This window comes from Myripristis murdjan, chromosome 14 (assembly GCF_902150065.1).
Source record: "Myripristis murdjan chromosome 14, fMyrMur1.1, whole genome shotgun sequence".
Classification (NCBI taxonomy): Eukaryota; Metazoa; Chordata; class Actinopteri; order Holocentriformes; family Holocentridae; genus Myripristis; species Myripristis murdjan.
The window spans coordinates 36,490,633-36,510,277 of NC_043993.1; the positions used below are offsets into that span (position 1 = coordinate 36,490,633).

Below are 19,645 nucleotides of genomic sequence, written 5' to 3' on the forward strand. Positions count from 1 at the left end.
TTGATTTGTTAAGATATCGGTTTATCAGTTTTCTGACACACTTCCTGGTGCCGGAACAGGCCATTACTTTGTGTTACACATATTTTTAGATAAGATATCAGCCAAGTGAATGGGCCAGTGCCTTTTTTAAATTGTTGTTACAACTGATGATGACGCCTGTTTGATATTAGATTTGTCACAAAGAAATTGGGTCACAAACGATAACAGATCTTTAGTTGTCCCTGTTTGTTTTTAACCATGGGATCAGCTCATGCTTGTTACTTTTCAGAATCGCTGTTTGATTTAAAGAACAATGTTGACCCTATAAAGCAATCAAGCCATTTTATAAATGCAGCGGCTGCTGATGTGAGATTAGATGTGCATTGTTTAATTTGTAGGACATGTGCGGTTAAAGTCTGCAGCCTGTTTCATCAAGTCTCCAAGTTATTTTAGAAGGCTCACGGGTCGTTCAAGGCTCACGGGCGCCCGAGCCGCCCATCGGTGTCCGAGCTATTTCTTGTAGCTTTAACTCAACAAAGTGGTCATTTTTTGCGTGGAAAGCTCAGCCCAGCGTGGCGGTCGAACCCGGCCCAGCGCACGGCTTCACACTGAGCACGCTCACTCAGGAACCAGGGAAAAGTTGCTTTAACAATTTCTCTATTTCTTGCCGTTTTAAATGGATCATTCTGAAGAGAGTCCGTGGTCTCCTGAGTGCATGTGTTTTGGAGCGCACACTCGTCCACGCGGCGGATGATTGTGGTCACATGATGGTATTCCTGCATGGCTATCAGCTGATTTTATGGCTTTACCTTTTCCTCACGAGGCCGACGCTGCGGGAGGCCTTTCTGTCCCTCCACCATCAAACACCTGTATCTTTAACCGAATGTGACCTTTGCCTGTCTCCATGGTGATTCTAGTGATATTCAAGGAGAAATATGTTCTGTTTGTTCTGATTATTTATTATTAAATATTTACACGATGTGGGCCAGGTTGCATCACAGAGAAATGAAACTTGACGTTTTGGAAGTGAATTCCTGTCATTTGGGAATCTGATTATTAGCCAAGAAGTTATAAAGGTGAGAGGCTGGCCTGGAAAATAAAGATGCCACAGGGAACCCAAACTGTTGGACGCCCTGGAGAACCTCTTTTGGTCGGGCAGCGAACGTTTCAGACCACAGTTCTTTAAAGAACCTTCTGTCTAAATTATTCAAAGGTGCCTAAAGTGAATGCTCATCTCTTACAGAACAAATACAGTGAGATGTTCCTTCAAAGAACTTTAACAACAACAAAAAAAAGTTCCCCAAAGAGGGTTTTTTTTTTTTTTTTTTTTTTCAAAATAGCTGTTGGTGGAGCCAAGAGGTTCACTTTTACATTTTTTTTTTTTTAATTCAAAGAATAAGACACCATCCACAATAAAGTCTTTCGAAGTCGACTGTTTTTTGTGGAACTTTTAAAGAACTGTTGTACAGCTGTTATTTTTCTGTGTATGGACCCACAGCACCTCCAGGTGGTGAATCTAAAACATGACATGGACACTGAAGCTGCTGGCTCACCTGTGGCCTCCTGTCAGGTGTGGTCCCTCCGGCTGGCTCCGCCCAGCAGAAACCTACACAGGAAGTCTGTGCACGGACGTTATGGACTTTCAGGCAGGTAGTACGTGTAAGTACATAAATACATGAGGTCAAGTAATACAAGGAAGTAAATGAGTGGAAGTGAGTGGAAAATCACTTCCCGCTCAAACCTTCCTCTACCTGCCGCCTGTCCATCGCAGGGCATTAAATCACCTCTGCTGGCTTAGACCCTGCTCCCATCTGGTTTTCACACCTGTCCCGCATTATCAAACATCTTTCTAATTGTTTTATTTGGAAATTTAATACTCTCAAAGTCACAGCCTCCAACTAGGAGACATGGAAAGTTAGGAGTGATGTGAGTTGAGTTTGAAACAATCTCTTGAATTAAGCCTAAAGTAGGGACTGGGATGGCTTTTATTATGGATTCAAAAGAGTTACGATTGATTACTACATCATATTTAAGGCAAAAATTTTCATAAGTCATCACACACCCATCATCGTCAACCAAATGAATTAGAGACCAAATACCTTTGTTGATCCAGTCCTTGTTATATAAAGACTTGTTTTTAACTATAATGTATCTATTGTTCCATATCGGTGTGTTGTGCGGGGTAAAATTGTGATTGTACAAAAGTTTCCAATATAAGAGGACTTGCTGGTGAAATAGGGATAATTTCACAGGAAGTTTCTGAATACTGAAATCACATTTTAATAGAAACTGTATGCCTCCCAGTTTACTGAAGACTTCTCTGGGGATATGATGCCAAAAGCTGTTATTGTTAAGGAAGGTTTTTAACCAGTTAATTTTCAGTGTACCATTTATAAACTCAAAATCAATAGCCTGTAGACCTCCATCTTTGTATTCTTTGGTCATCTCTGTTCTCTTAATATAGTGTGTCTTTTTCTTCCATATATAATCAAAATTAATTTGGTTAATCTTCTTAATGGCTCTGTTAGGAATGGCTAAAGAATATGCTGGATATGTACACCTCGATATGCTTTCCATCTTAGCAAGAAAAACTCAACCCAATAAGCTGATGTCTCTTAACAACCAGGAGTTAAGTTTAGTTTGACATTCCGTTATTACTCTCCATACATTCATATTTTCTCTTTCAGTTGGGTTTTTAGAGATATGTATTCCTAAGTATTTAACGGCTGATTTTATAGGGATGTTGTATGCTTCTGTTAAATCACACTGATGAATTGGCAAGTTTAAAGAAGAATAAAATAAAAGTAACTGATAAAACAGTGTCCAATTAAAGTGTGTTTATGTTTATGTATGTAAATAGGGTGTGATTTAAATGCCAATTATTTATATAAATATGAATATGTATGTAGACAGACCTGGATGTTTATTTTGATACTGTGTACACACACACACACACACACACACACACACACACACACACACACACACACACACACACTATCTTCATTGTCTGTGTAAAATATTTACTTGAGGGTTTAGTGACGTCACTCAGTGTTTACAGTGTTTTCCGATCACTTCCTGTAGTTTTTATTGAACAGTTGTTGTTTACATCGATGACATATTTTATTGATTATACACTGGTTCCGCTGCTCGGGCGTTGTGCTCAGATGTTGTTTACAGATGCCGGGACGTTGTTTTCCTGTATTGGATGTTACTGATCAGTTATTGTTTTAATTGATCTCTCGTCCTGTAATGTTTTTGTTTCCTGAAAAGACACAATGGCGCCCCTCGCGGGCTGACTTCACACACCCAAACAAACGCAGCCAATCAGAGGCGACGTTTTGCAGGCATTGACGTTGAGCGGCAGGCAGGCGGACCAATCAGCCGCCGCGCTGCAGCAGCGTGTGCTGGCGGGGGGCGGGGCGTGTGTCCGTGCAGAGAGAGGAGGCCTGGCCTCAGAGGCACAGCGGAAGGAAAATGGCGGCCGTGGCTGCAGAGCCAGGAGCTGCGGCGGTTCCGACAGCAGCAGCAGCAGCGGACGGTGAGGGCCAGCCGGACCCGGGCCCGGGCGGCCCGCTGCCCCCGAGAGCCGAGCCGGAGGCCGAGCTGACGCGGGAATACACGTCGGTGATGGAGCTCGTCGCGCCCCGTGTGGAGGAGGGGGACGCGGAGGAGCGCCGCCATGTCAGGCCGGAGCTGCAGCCCGCGGCGGGAAAAGCCCTCGCTGCGCGTGCGGGCGAGGAGGAGGATGGTGATGAGGATGAACTGTTGAATAAACACGCCGCGTGCGAGCCCCGGGACCGGACCGGTTTGGACCGGTTCTCCCCCGCGGCCGAGCCCGAGCTGGGCGGCCCGGTGCAGGCGGCGTACCGGAGCATCATCACGGACCCGCAGCCCTCCGCCGTCTTCCTGCACTCTTTTCCGGCTCACCCGCCCGTCACGGAGGCCGGCCTGTCCTTAGCCGAACCGGCCGAACCGACCACCAACGTCACGACGAACCGGGCCGAGCCAGCGGGCAGAAGCTACACGTCCCCGGTCAAACCGGAGCTGAGGCCCGACCCGGACCAAGCCGCCGGGATCTACCAGGACGCCGCGGAAGACGCCATTTTGGACGGAACCGCAGACCGGCTGTCGGTGCCGGACGGGCAGGACCTGGAGGCCGGCTGCGGGAAGAGCCGTGCGGGTGGTAAGCAGGGCTCTGCCGGCGCGGAGGAGCTTCCGGGTCCGACCTCCTCGGCCGGCCGGACGCTGCGGGACTCCTCCCCGCCTTGCCGCTCTCCCAAGCGGAGGCTGCTGGACTCCGCCGCCTTGAAGCACGACAAGTCCGGGGAAGGCTCGCCGGAGCCGGCCTGCACCGAACCGGGGCTCGGCTCCCTGGAGCAGCTCAGCCCCGGGTCCGAGGTGCGCGTCTCCCTGGACCACGTCATCGATGACGCGCTGGTGGTGTCTTTCCGGGTGGGAGAGAAGGTGTTCTCTGGAGTGCTGATGGACCTGTCCAAAAGGTAAAACACTGACGTCATGTCCCAGACAGTTATTAATTGATCCCGTGTTCCGGTTCCGGAGAGTCCAGCTCTCACACCTGTCTGTGTTATTCACACCTGTTCATGAGGTCACATGTTCCTAAACTGGTCCTGTGTTCCTGTTGGAGAGACGCAGGACATCAGCACCGGCAGGCCCGATCTACATCACACAGATCATCTGTAGATCCACATCACACAGATCTGAATCGTATAGATCTGCTTGCTGTGTCTCAGTCAGTCTGGGATTTGAAGCAACCTCCTGCTCTAATTTTAACAGATGTTTCCTCAAGCAGCACCAGATACTGTGTGTGTGTGTGTGTGTGTGTGTGTGTGTGTGTGTGTGTGTGTCCGCAGTTGTACACACAGTTATCCATTTTACTGACCAAAGAGGTTTCAGCTTCATTAGGCTGATAAATAACTACACACACCAGCTGTTATTCGTTTGCTCAAGAATCAAAGGGTTAAATTAAACAAAATCACAAACACAGAAGAAATGACCTCCTAACCAGATTTTAAAGGCTTAATTTTATGGTGTTGATATTGATAATGCGTAGTAGAAAAGCAGGAGCAGGCTGCAGTTGGTGTTACAAAGTTGTGAATAGATGCTTTCCCTCAGCAACAGCAGGTCAATACAGGATTTACTAATTACATTAATTAGAGCAGAGCCAGGTCCTGCTCGCTGGCTCAGGTGAAGGCCTCCACTGCACCTGAGCAGAACTGAACCTTTATCAAAGACCCCGTGAAACAATCCCTCTCTGTCCTGACTTGATGTATTTCCTATTGAAACAGGAAGTAAACAGGACGCTTAAAGATTTGTGAAGGTTTTATTAGTCGAAATTTTACAGATTTACAGTCCCGCCAGTGCAGGATGATGATGTCACCGTTTAAGATGCCCTGCTTTCCAGGACGTAGAGGTCATGTGAGGTCATTTCACGGGGACTTTAATGCCATGAGAAACACCTGCGTTTACCTGGTGGCTCCTATTAAATGTCCGCTGTGGAAAAGGTCATCTGTGTGTGTGTGTGTGTGTGTGTGTGTGTGTGTGTGTGTGTGTGTGTGTGTGTGTTCCATCAGCGTGTCACACTGAACATTTAGACGTTTGGATGGAGTCTGTACTGCACACACAGGCTGACTCATGAATATCATGGTAGTTTATGTAATTGTGTTTAAATGTGTAGAATAATTAAACATTATGAGGAGCTGCTCTGCAGAGTAAACACACACACACACACACACACACTCACACTGTGGGTGGAGAGAAGTGACATAAATATCTCGGAATCTGCAATAACTCATCCTGTGTAAAAGTTAGGCAAATTTGATGAAATGAGGTTAATTTTATGAGTTTGCATAAATTCACACATAATTCTGTGTGATGTGTTAAAGCTCCAGACGAGCAAAGAAACACCAGCGTTAAAAATAAAAAGCATGCAGGAGCAGGCTGGTCGGGTTCAGCTTCTGACGGGTCTGTAAGCACGCTGATGTCCCAGCATGCTCTGCAACATGCCGATGCCTCAGTAGATCCCAGCGGCAGACCCTGAGGCGCGACGGTTCAGGCTGTTAAATGTTTGACGGGATTCCCATGATGCATTGCATCAGGACGATGTAGAGTCACATGGGTGAAGAAGGTCGTGGTGTTTCAGCCCAAAAACAGTTTCGTTGATTAGAATTTACTCCTCGGCCGTTTTGCTCCGTCGTTTCCTCAAACACGTCTGAGTTTTCTTGTTGCTGCGACTCGACTCGACGCCTTTGAAATGACCGTGACATAAAACCATCACGTTAACACGCATAATCAGCCTCATCAGGATATTGTTCAGACCTGCAGGGAACACAGGTGTGCTGTCCAATCGACAAGACCTTAATCACACACACACACACACACACACACACACACACACAGAGGTGACACCATCTGATGCGGCTAAACTGTCAGAGGTTTTATGTTCGCGGTCTGGGGAAAATATATTCACGGAAGTATCACAATTCTTTTTCTTTGATTTTTTATGTTTTTTTGTTTGTTTGTTTGTTTTTGCAGTTTGGGCCCCAAAGCCTGCAGTCCACATGTGTTCTTGTGGCCTGTTGTAAAATGGTGTGTGTGTGCAGACTGGGGCCTAAACAGTCTTGGAGCTGCATCAGTTGGCCTTGACTGGAAAGCTGAGACTCTTGTGGATTCAATGAGCCACATTTGATTCCTGTGTGATGATGTTGGCCCCCATAGCAGCCATTTCACTGCAGGCAGAGACTTTGGTCAAACTGGACGTCGCTGGAGAAAATGACCTTTAGTGACCTCCAGGAGAATCACAGCCTCATCAAACTTTACAGACACAAACTAGAGGAGGATTCAGAAAACTAAAATCACAGTAAATCGTAACATTGCATCACAACACTTAATAATAATCATAATAGTTTAGAATCAGGATTTAAACACATCGCTCCACTTGACTTGACAAGCAGTTAATCAATAACAAAAACAATAGTCAGTTAGCGCTGACCTGTCTGTCTCTCACCTGTCTGTCTCTCACCTGTCTGTCTCTCAGGTTCGGTCCATACGGGATCCCCATCACGGTGTTCCCCCGACGGGACAGGGATCGGCCTCCTCCATCTATGCAGCCGCAGCAGGAAGTGAACGACGGCCGGGACAGGAAGCAGGAAGTGGTCATGGCTGGCGCCCCCCTCCCTGCTGCTCCTCCTCCTCCCCCTCCCCCTCCCCCCTCTCAGTCGTGGACGTCCAAACCTCCCCCGTTGTTCCAGGAGGGGGCGCCGTACCCCCCACCTCTGTTCATCAGGGACACCTACAACCAGGCCTTACCTCAGCCGCCGCCGCGCAAGATCAAACGCCCCAAACGCCGCTACCGCTGCGAGGAGCCCACCTCCATCATGAACGCCATCAAGCTCCGCCCCCGCCAAGTGCTCTGTGACAAGTGCAAAGGCGTGGTGACGTCGGGCGGGCCCAGGGAGGTGCGCAGGGGCCCGACGGCGTCCTCCGAGCCCCGGGGCGAGGAGGCGTCCCGGAGGAGGCGGCCGGCGGACGGAGGGAGCTCCTCGGTGGTCAAACGGCTGCGGAGCGAGCGCGAGGAGAAGGGAGGTCGCGCCGCGGCGGACAGACGCTCGTCCTCGGGGATCAGGGTGTCTTCCTCGACGACGTCTTCGTCCCGCCGCGTCCTACGGGGCGTTTCCTCCTCGCCGTCCACGTCCTCGTCCAGCCGGGTGCGTCTGAAGCTGAACTCTAAAAAGGTCCTGGCGAAGGGCCCGGAGCGCTCCAAGGCCCGGCAGGTCCTGAAGAAGCTGGCGAGGAGCGCCCAGCCGCCGCCGCCGCACCGCCGGCCCCGAGACCAGAACCAGAGCCAGGACCGTCCCAAGGCCGTGACGCGCGCCTCGGCCCTGCAGAGCCACACCCAGAAGGTCCACTTCACCCGTCGCCTGCAGCACCTCAGCGCCGCCGCTGTGGTGGGCGGGGCCGCCCACGCGGCGGCGGCGCTCCCTCCGAGGATGCGTCTGAAGCCCCAAAGGTATCGTACCGACGACGGCCAGGCGCCCTCCTCCCCCCCAAAACACAGCGCTCGCTCAGCACCGCCCAAGCCTGCTTTAAACCCCGCCCCTGCTCTGACCTCAGCCCCGCCCACACCCCAAACCCCGCCCCTTTCTTCAGTTTTAGCTCCTCCCTGCCCCCCGGCGCCCTCCTCCTCCTCAGGTGTCGCTGTCGAGAAACAGGAAGAGCTCTGCCTCTCTGAGAGGCGGGAGGAGGCGGAGCTTGCAGGAGGAGGGGGAGGAGCTCTGGCGGAGCCTTCGTCGCGGCAGGCGGACTCCTCCTCCTCCTCCTCTCTGGACTCGGAGTGCAGCTCCACTGACACGTTTGACCTTCCTCCTCCCAGCGAGCTCCTCCTCCTTCAGAGCTCCTCCTCCTGCCCGCCCCCACCCTCCCCTCCTCCCCCCTCCGTCACGCCCCGCAGCTCCTCCTCCTCCTCCTCCGTGCTCTCCGCCGTCTCTCCCAAAGCGGAGCGGCCGGACCTGGGGCCGGGCGGAGCCGCGGAGGAGGAGGTGGGGGTGGGAGGGGGAGAGGCCAAGCGTCGGCGCAAGTCTTCCTCGTCGTGCCCCCCGTCCTCCGTCTTCTCCAAGTCGGTGTCCAAGTGCCCGGCGCCGGACGGGCGCACGGTGTGCGTGGGCGACATCGTGTGGGCCAAGATCTACGGCTTCCCCTGGTGGCCGGCCCGCGTGCTGGGCATCACCGTGTCGCGGCGCGGCGACACGGGGCTGGCGGTGCGGCAGGAGGCGCGCGTCTCCTGGTTCGGCTCGCCCACCACCTCCTTCCTCCCGCTCGGCCAGCTGGCGCCCTTCCTGGAGAGCTTCCAGTCGCGCTTTGACAGGAAGAGGAAAGGACCGTACCGCCGCGCCATCGCTGAGGCTGCCAGCGCCGCCAAGCAGCTCACGCCCGAAGTCCGAGCGCTGCTCACCCAGTTTGAGACGTAGTGTGTGTGTGTGTGTGTGTGTGTGTGTGTGAGTGAGAGTGAGAGTGTGCATGTTGGGGGGACCCCGCCCCCCTCTGCAGGAAGCCCTTACTGGACTGCTTCCTGTCTGGACTGCTGGTCTGGCTCTGTCTGCTTCTCTCTGATTGGACGGAGCGCTCCAGGTTCAGGCTCACCTGTCAGTGTGCCGCGTGTCTCCACTTAGGTCCTCCGTTTTAGCTGCTGCTGTTGCTAGGAGACGCTGGAAACTTCTTTTACTAACATCTGAGATATCTTACCTGCTGTTCTCTCTCTCTGTCACACACACACACGCACTCACACACACACACACATAGTCCGAAGGGGGCGGGGCTAACCTGTGTCCTCTGGGCCTTTAAAGTGATGTGGTGCTTCTCGTCAATACGAATGGAACAGTCAGTTTATATTTGTGTTGTCGTAGCGACGCCTGATCACCATTGAGCATGTGCAGCTGTCTACAGAGACGGGGCTGAGGCGAGATGTCTCACTCCTTAGCTCCCTTCATCATCATCTCTGGACAGAGCCTCTGTGCCGTCCGGTGAACGTGTTTCTGAAGAGCTTTTTAAACTCTCGTGTCTCAGTGTGATGAAGCTGCTGCGGTTCAAATCCCTGAGGGCGGCGCTGCAGGTCGAGCCAGGTTCATGTGACCTGCACACACCGTCAGCCTCATCACACTCGCCCACAAGGTTTTTTTTTTGTGAATTTTCTTGTGTTCTCAAAATCGTCCAGTCTGGCCCATCAGCGCCCCCCTGTGGAGAGAGCGTGTGCTTCACCACCGCCGTGCTCCAGAATGAAGGAAGTGGCTTTGGATCAAACAGCTACAACAGTGTGTTTCAAGAAAAAGAATGAGAATAAAGCCCTAAATTTTTGAAAAAAAACAACAACTTAGGAATCCAGACTTCCGTCTCCTCTCTGTCCGTGGCTCCACCTGTGCTGCCCCCTGCTGGCCGTGTCTCAGGCCTGCAGCTGATCCCCTCAGCAGATTCTACTCTGACATGGGATTCAGGAACAAGGAGATCCTGCTGATCTGAGCCCAGAATCAGCAGATTGTTTTCTCCTGAATCGGCCCAAGTCACAGCAGCGTCTCTTCAGAGTCCAGATGCTGAGGAGGAGATTGGGGTTCTGGACTCAAACCAGCAGGATTTCCTTCTGACTGAATCCCACAGGAGGAGAGCAGCTGGTTTTACCAGGTTTTTTTTCCTGTTAATTTATCACTTTATGTTTCTGAAGGATGCACAACCACACGTTCAGTCTGGGATTCATGAGCCACGCTGTTTTCCAGGCCTCTTGCTCACTAACGGGTGGAACTACTTTCTGGTATCTGCCACTCCCACACGACGGCTTCTCGCCGAACATTAGCCGACAGCCACGCCCGTCTGACCAATCAGAGCGAAGAGTGAGTCGTGTCCCTGTGGACAGGCAGGATGGGCTCCTCCTCCCTCACATCCTGTGGTGCAGCGCTCACTCTCTCCACAGGGAGGCGCTGACGGGTCAAACTTTAAACCCTCTGACCCCCGAGGTAGTTCACTGGATTTGTTGTCAAAACATGCAGGGAAAAGAGTCATGAGTAAATAAAATGAAGAAAAAAACGACTGGTACATTTAAAAAAAAAAAATGCAAAAAATTTGTGAACAGATTAAAAGAAGGTAAAACAAATGACCAGAACATACGTTTAAAAAAAAAAAAAAACCCTTGAGAAAACCCCCTGAACCCCAAAGACACTAAAGAAAACTGTTTGTTCCCTGTGGCACATTTCAGCTGCACAGCTCAGCGTGAAGTGATTGATTAGCCTCTGCCTCCTGATCGATCTGATCAGCTGCTGATCTGATCAGCGGTTTCCCGTCCGTCCCGCTCGTATGGAGGAGAAGCACCGCCGCCGCCGCTCACAGCCTCTCAGCGTTGTTTTCAGATGTTTTTTTTTTTTTTTTTCTTAAGTCGAGGAAACAACCTGAGCTTGATTTGAAATTGAATTTCCCTCTGAGGTCGTTTCAGTAACGAGCCTCAACCAGCCCTCTATGCAACACACACACACACACACACACACACACACATACACACCGTCTCTAAGCTAGCTAAACAGTGTACCTGTCAGATGACCTTTGACCCTGCCGGATGCTGCTGATTGGCTCTGACTGAACGTTTTGTAAAGTTATTCATTCCGGCAGCTCCCGTGTTTTTGTTTTTGTTTTGTTTTTTTTGTATGAGAAATCACTCGCCAAAAAAACTCAGACGTCCAAGCCGGCGGCAGGAGCTGTGGTTCCGCCGCCGTCGGACACCTGGATCACTGATCTGTGTTGCTGCAGCGGTTCAGTTCTGCCGGTTGTGTTCTCTGTACGTTCTGCTGAGGAACCGCCGTGTTTCCGCCGGGTTCCACTTCCTTTTCTTTTTCCTGCGTGCCAAACACTACGGGCCTCCGTCTGGCTCTCACACTCGCCTCCAAAACACCTCCTTATTTATTTTGTAGTCACACGCTGACAGACGAAGGCGCCTGATAGGTTCAGTTTGTTTTAGAGGAAATGTAACACAATGAGAGACGGCTGCCCAACATGCGGACCGGGGCCCCGAGCCGGGCCGCGGGCCTGCCAGCATCGGTCTGACCATATTGAGTCTGAGGTGTAGCAGGTAACCACACTACTGTACAGACAGGCGCAGGTAGGACGCACTGAGCAGGATGTGTTGTGATGATGATGATGATGATGATGATGATGGCGGCTCCTCTGTTTTGTTCTGCCTCTGCTGTTCTTCTGTTTCCGTTTTTGTTCCTCAGACTCTTTTTACCGTCTGTTTGCAGATCAGAGATTCTGTCTAGGAGATGACACGACTCAAACAAACAAACTTAAGATAATGGAAGAAAAAAGGACAAAAGTGATAAGAAAAGCCCAGCTGATGAATTGACTTGTGTAAATGTTTTTTTTCTGATGTTTTAAAAAAAAAAAAATCTATAAATAAACTGTCAAACTTCCAGAACTCTTTTACGTAGTCGTCGTCATTTGGGGAAGTGGTTTCATTCTTTCTATCAGTTGCACAGCGAGAGCCGCAGGGAGTCTGAATCCTCCGCAGGGGGGCGGGGCCAGACAGACAGGACAGATTTCTCACCTGCAAACAGATTTTGGTAAATCGGGTCTTCAGGGTTGTGTTTCCGGAAGTCTCGGCAGCAACAGCCGTCTGTTCTGTTCCATCTGACTCAATGGAACGGCGTGTTGCTGCCGAGACCCTGCTGGACACCGCTAAATTATCACCTGCCAAATACTGAGGTATCACCTGCCAAATACTGAGACTAGCAGATAAATACTGAGGTATCACCTGCCAAATACTGAGACATTAGCAGAAAAATACTAAAATATCACCTGCCAAATACTGAGACATTAGCAGATAAATACTGAGGTATCCCCTGCCAAATACTGAGACTAGCAGATAAATACTGAGGTATCACCTGCCAAATACTGAGACATTAGCAGAAAAATTCTGAAATACCACCTGCCAAATACTGAGACTAGCAGATAAATACTGAGGTATCACCTGCCAAATACTGAGACATTAGCAGATAAATACTGAGGTATCACCTGCAAAATACTGAGTCATTAGCAGATAAAGACTAAATTATCACCTGCCAAATACTGAGACATAAGCAGATAAATACTAAAATATCACCTGCAAAATACTGAGTCATTAGCAGATAAATACTAAATTATCACCTGCCAAATACTGAGTCATTAGCAGATAAATACTAAATTATCACCTGCCAAATACTGAGTCATTAGCAGATAAATACTAAAATATCACCTGCCAAATACTGAGACATAAGCAGATAAATACTGAGGTATCACCTGCAAAATACTGAGTCATTAGCAGATAAATACTAAATTATCACCTGCCAAATACTGAGTCATTAGCAGATAAATACTAAAATATCACCTGCCAAATACTGAGACTAGCAGATAAATACTGAGGTAACACCTGCCAAATACTGAGACATTAGCAGATAAATACTAAAATATCACCTGCCAAATACTGAGACATTAGCAGATAAATACTGAGGTAAAGCCTGCCAAATACTGAGACTAGCAGATAAATACTGAGGTATCACCTGCAAAATACTGAGTCATTAGCAGATAAAGACTAAATTATCACCTGCCAAATACTGAGACATAAGCAGATAAATACTAAAATATCACCTGCCAAATACTGAGACTAGAAGATAAATACTGAGGTATCACCTGCCAAATACTGAGACATTAGCCGACAAATACTAAAATATCACCTGCCAAATACTGAGACTAGAAGATAAATACTGAGGTATCACCTGCAAAATACTTTTTTTTATGCCTCCGGGGCAGCGATGGGCGTTGTGTTTTCAGGTCCTTGTGAACATGATATCTCAGCAACGCTCAAAGACAAACTTGTTAGATTTTGGTGGTCAGAGGTCAAAGGTCAAGGTCACTATAGCCTCACCAAACACACTTCAGATGGCTAACACACCCAGGGTTGGCTGACACCTGGATGGACATCAGGTTCCTTGTGTTGAGATGCTTCTTCACCTGAGCAAATCGTTCTGATGAGTTTTCTGCAAAAACACCTTCCTGCCGCCATCCCGCAGCATGACTCAGCATTTTGACGGCTGGCAGCATGACTCAGCATTTTGACCGGCTGGCAGTGGGACACGGGTTCTGCTGATATGGAGCTTCAGGTCATGTGACTGAGCTCTCCATCAGTCATCTGAGCTCCTCTGCATGTTTCTCACCAACAATATACCTGTCATTACATTCACCACACACACACACACACACACACACACTATGAGTCTGACACACCTGGATGGAAACTGACACCAGGCAGGATCTCTAGTTTTTTTTTTTTTTTTTTTTTTTTTTTTTTCCAGATCATTTTTTCTGTCTGTCTGTAGTCTGTAGTCAGTCTGTCTGTCAGTCAGACAGTCTGTCAGTAGTCAGTCAGTCTGTAGTCAGTCTGTCTGTAGTGATAAACTGCAGAGCTCCTGCCATGCAGCAGCAGCAGAACACACAGTGCTGAGTAGGAAACCAAAAAATTACAACAGGAAACAATAACAGCAGGTCAGACTAGTGTATCTATAGTGACCTGTAGTGATCTCTGGTGATCTGTAGTGATCTGTAGTATGTGGTCAGTATGAAGAGCATTGCAGAGGTCAAGCTCAGGACCAGCTGCTGGGCGTCCCGTCGGGTTAAAAAACGTCTCGCCTCAGCGGTGCTGAGTAACTGGAACAAATGTTTGGCTTAAAAAAATGAAGTCAGTGTAAGAACATCAAACATAAGATAAAATGGAATTAAACAAAATAAAGAGAAAATATATTGTTTATTGTCTCAGCTGCTGCATCACATGACCCTCGCTCTCAGTCTGTGGTGTTGTTGCTGCCCATTCACTCCTGAACTCAAGCCCCGCCCCCGATGACATCAGAGGGGCAGGGCTATGGCGTGTGTGTGTTCATGCGTGTGCTCACCGCAGTGGCGTAACTTCCAAACCGATGCTCGGATTTTCACCAAATTTGGTGGGAGGGTTGGTCTCGGGCTGAACTCGTCACACTCCTGGCTAAAAGTGGACGTGGTATTTCACCAAAAGTCACCCAACTTTCCAGTGAAATAGCGCATCATCACAAAAATTTTCCCTGAGCTAAGGTACAATATATTAACTTCTGATATGGATCGAGCCACGCCCACTTCCTCACAGGCCACGCCCACTTCTGGTTGTGCTCATCATTACAGATTCCAGCTCCACAGAGATATTAGCTCCACTGACATTGTGTCCTTACAGTGTGTGTGTGTGTGTGTGTGTGTGTGTGTGTGTGTGTCGGAGTAAGCACGTTTACTTACTTTGTCATGAAATGTAAAATGACAATGCAAAGTCAACAAATCTAAAATCTCTCTCCTTCTCTCTCTCTGTGTCTCTCGCCCAGTGCTGCCACAGTGAAGGGTTGCTGATGGGGACAATCAACACATTGCCTTTGGTGGAGGCTGTCCAATCAGAGGGAAGAGGAGGCGGGACTTTAATAATTATTCTTATTTAAGTGAAGATTCTATATTTATAAAGAGATGCTGTTTGATGTTTGGTTTCTTCCAGAGGGGAAACGTAGAAAGTTGATAAATGTTGATCTGATCATTTTGAATTTTTATTTTAATCCTTGAGTGTTTCCATGGAAACGAATCAGACTATCAGCTCATGTCCTCATTCAGGTTTTGTTCTGGTTGAACTGATATTTGGCTGCTACTGGACAGACTGAGACAGACTGGTTGGTTGATGTGAAGCCAGCAGGTTGTAGCAGCTGGAGGGTGGAGTGATGTCGTGGACCCCCTCAGGACCCACACGAGAAAAGATATTTGGTTTGTTTTGAGAACCGAATCGTCCAGATGTTGTCCCTTGAATGCTTAGGTTCCATCATCGTGATCGCATCATCGTGATCACATCATCATCATGTTCCAGTTAACAGTGTCAGTCCCACCTCCTCCTACAGGTGTTCAACAAAACATCAGCTGATCTCTGAGTGAGATACATTTGCATACATTGCATTATGAAGCTCTACTTAGAACCTTCTTAAGATCCAACAGTGAAAAATGTAAATTCTTGCAATTTTTCAACTGGTCTTAAAATTTTGATCGGGAGTGTATCAACCACAGTTCAGCAGAATACTACGTCATCAAGTACACACACACACACGAACCCTGTCCCTGTCCCTTACCCTGTCCCTAACCCTTACCCTGACCCTTACCCTGACCCTTTTCCTGTCCCTTGCTCTTACCATCCCTGACCCTGACCCTGCTCCTGTTCCTGTCCCTAACCCTTACCCTTACCCTGTCCCTGTTCCTGTCCCTTGCTCTTACCCTGTCCCTGACCCTGACCCTGTTCCTGTCCTTTGCTCTTACCCTGACCCTGTTCCTGTCCCTTGCTCTTACCCTGTCTCTGACCCTTACCTTGACTCTGTTCCTGTCCCTGTCCCTTGCCCTTACCCTGTCCTTGACCCTGTCCCTGTTTGTGACCCTGTCCCTGACCCTTACCTTGACTCTGTTCCTGTCCCTGTCCCTTGCCCTTACCCTGTCCTTGTCCCTGTCCCTGATTGTGACCCTGTCCCTGACCCTTACCTTGACTCTGTTCCTGTCCCTTGTTCTTACCCTGTCTCTGACCCTTACCCTGACCCTGTTCCTGTCCCTTGCTCTTACCCTGTCCTTGACCCTGTCCCTGACCCTTACCCCATCCCTGTCCCTTACCCTTGCCCTGTCCAAGACCCTGTTCCTGTCCCTAACCTTTACCCTGTCCCTGACACTTACCCTGACTCTGTCCCTTGCCCTTACCTTGTCCCTGTCCCTTACCCTGTCCCTGACCCTGTCCCTAACTCCCCATAAACTGCGTGTCCAACCATCTGTAGGAGGGAGGGGGAAGAAATTGATTCAAGTTTTTTTCTTGGATGATTTTTATATCACCACGCTGACCCAGAATTGACATTTTCTCTTTTTTTGAGGGCATTTTTATTTATTTGAGGTGGAAATAAATATTTATGTTATGACACAAACAAGAAGATGTGTTTGCGGGAATCATGCAGATCATATCAAGAATTACAGACGGCCAAAAACAACAAAATCAAAAACAGAAACAGACAAAACAAAACAAAAAAAAACTTGGCACCTGGCCCTGTGTGTTGAAGGAACAAACCTTAAAGCTCAAAGTGAATTTGACTTGATGTGTGTGTGATTCAGCTACAAAGAGTCACTGTTAAATATTCTTTATAAACAATCAGCCATCATGTGAAAGCTGGATGGACGGCAGATTTCTTTTGTTTAAATGCTCTCATGCACGTTGAGCAAACTGGCTTGATTTCTTTCAGAGAACAAGGTGGAAAGGCAATGAGCAACTGAGCAAGAAATACAGAAATACAGCAACATTGTCAAGAAATCATTAAAAAAAAAAAGTTAGAAGAAAATGGCCTGGAAATTAAATAAAAGAGAAAATAGAGACAAAGAAAAGAAAATTAACTGGAAATGGCACAAAAAGCAGAGAAAGTGATAGAAAACTAAATTTATTTATAATGAGTATAAATATTTAAAATCATGTTACAGGAAAAAATATGTATATGTTTATTTATTGGCTAATTTTCAGGTGTATTTTTTCTTTTTTTAGATTTGCGGGTCTTTTCGGGGGGGGGGGGGGGGTGATTTAAGCTTAATCATTTGCTCGTTTGTTTTTGTGTTTTGTTTTGATTTCTTTTTTCTGACACATTTACATGATGGGCTGAGGCTGCGTTCAGACGCCTTGCACACACATTCAAAAGAGATCTGACGTCCATCTGGGCTTCAAAGGCAAAAAATATGAACGAAGAAATAAACAATAAGTGATCCAAAACAGCAGACAGTGTCATATCTAATCACAATAATTACAGAATGGGCACCTGAGTGCAGAGACTGTGTCTTCACAGCAGGAGGCGCACAGCAAAACTGTCATGGAAAAAAGGCAAATAGAAAATTGAAAAAAAAAAAAAAAATTACCAGGACAAAAATTAGGGTAAAAATGTTTCCAAGAAAATGACAAGAAAAGTATTTAGTGATTAAAATTATGTATACCCAAGTCAGATCAGTGATGCTGGATTAGCTTTTGAACTGCTCCTCATGTTGCTGAGGGCCCCTGGACGGCCCTCCAGGTCCCTCGGGGGCCCCTGCACCCCAGCTTGACCCCCCCTGCTGCGGGAAACAGGATGTGACCTCGCCTTGAGATCTGATTGGGTTAAACGAGGGGAAACAAGTGATGCTATTTATTTTAAGTGGAACTCCTCCCACTGTCATCCTGTGGCGCTGAGACTCCGCCCACAACCTCCAGACTCCTTTCAGACACACACACAGAGACACACACACCTTTTTTTCTGATTTTCTGGTGAATTTGTAATTTTATTTGTATTATTTATTTGCTGTTTTTTTTGTTTGTTTGTTTGTTTGTTTGTTTGTTTTTTGGATCAAAGGCTTAAATACTTTTTGAATGAATTGAAACACAAAAACTGACCCAGCATCAGTGATCTGACCTTTAAATAGAGCACTTTAATCTTCTGGATTTTGGATAATTGTCATTATTGTTATTATTATTACTTTAATTATTATAGCGTCCTGGTAGTTTGACAGAAATCCAGTGAGCTGTCTCAGGTGTCAAAGGGTTAATTAAAAAAATCTACAGTAGTGATTATTGATTATTGACTATTTGAACACGTACTGTTTGCTGGACAATTCCACAATGAACTCAAACCAGAATGTCTTTTCACATCAGAGTCACTTCCTGGGGCCCGGGGCCTCACGGGGGGGCCCATGAGCTTCCCTGTAGCGCCCCCTGCAGGCCCTGCGGGGTCACACGGTGCTGGGGGGAGGGGGGGCAGCTGCAAACGTGAACATACAGAAGAAATGATACTGGTATTATTATTATTATTGTAAATCTGTACAAAAGATCAGTGCAATAAAGATTGCATGTTCCCACTGCTGTCAATTTACTCTCCTTTATTTGTTGTCATTTTAATGTTTTATTGTTTCACGTTATTTGGTTTTACTGGTTGAGGATTGAAGCAAAATGAAAAAATCAGTCGATCGATTGATCACTATGAGCTCGAGCTGTGAGACGGTGATGGGATCAATATGTCTTCCTCTGTCTGATCACGCTGATCACATTCTGTTATTGATCCTTCACTTCTGATCAGTTGAACGTCGTCTCTCTGACACGTGACTGACAGAAGAAACAGCAATAACTGTGAATACAGAACCGATCGTAAAGAAAAATACAATTAAAATAACCGTATGCAACAACTATTGACATAAATAAAATTAAAAATAAACCTTTCCCTTTAAAACGGCCATCTCTCGTCGTGACGTCATAGCACCCGATTGGCTGTGTTTCCGGAAGCGGAAGTGTGCTGAGTGTGCGGTGCGAGCGGAGCAGGTGAGCAGGTGAGCAGCTTCTCTCCTCTCGAGCGCTTTTACGGTTTGAAACTCCAAACTCTGTCAGCCTTTCAGGTAAAACGCTTCCGGTTCCTCCGCCCGTCGCGAGGCTCCGCGAGCCCAACAGCTTCCGGTGTCGGTCGGGTTGTTTTGATGGTCACGGACGGAGCACAAACAAACAAACAAACAAACAACACAACACAACAGCCGACAGAGAGCCGAACCGATCAGCCGATCAGTGATCGATCAGGCGGCCAGGTGCCGAGAGCAGCAGGTGAGTCAGGGCCAGCACGTGCAGCGCGGGGGTAAACACGGAAATAAACAAACAAACAAATAAACAAAATTCTCAGGATCAAAGACGCAAATTCATGAAAAAACTCACGAATTAGTTTAGTTTAGACAAATTTACTAATCCCAAAGGTTCAGTTCAGTTCAGCAGTCCGCCCAGACCACACACACACACACACACACTTAACACACGCACATACATAACACACACACACATAGCACACACAAACACACAAACACATACATAATACACACACATAACACACACACACACACACACACACACACACATAATACACACACACACACACACACACACACACACTCAGCTACCTGGAGACGACACGGCCTCTGACAGCAGAGAGAAGGAAATGATCATGGTCAGACATAAAATCAATCAATAATAAATAATCAATCAATAAATAGGCAGACTCCATGTTAAAGTGAT

General features: G+C 47.7%; 1 protein-coding gene and 1 long non-coding RNA gene across 3 annotated transcripts in view; both read left to right on the plus strand.

Moving 5' to 3' along the window:
- The first annotated feature begins 3,417 nt into the window (after positions 1-3,417).
- On the plus strand, positions 3,418-10,022 carry pwwp2a (PWWP domain containing 2A). The gene is made up of 2 exons (XM_030068442.1): positions 3,418-4,481; positions 7,037-10,022. The coding sequence occupies exons 1-2, from the start codon at positions 3,457-3,459 to the stop codon at positions 8,964-8,966; spliced, it is 2,955 nt and encodes a 984-aa protein (XP_029924302.1). The 5' UTR covers positions 3,418-3,456; the 3' UTR covers positions 8,967-10,022.
- An 8,823-nt stretch (positions 10,023-18,845) lies between these two features.
- The window catches only part of LOC115371267 (uncharacterized), a 3,199-nt gene continuing 2,399 nt past the window's right edge, over positions 18,846-19,645 (plus strand). Inside the window, exon 1 of one of the 2 annotated variants that reach the window (XR_003929348.1) lies at positions 18,846-18,918. This is a non-coding gene — a long non-coding RNA (uncharacterized LOC115371267). The other variant, XR_003929347.1, reaches the window with a different exon arrangement.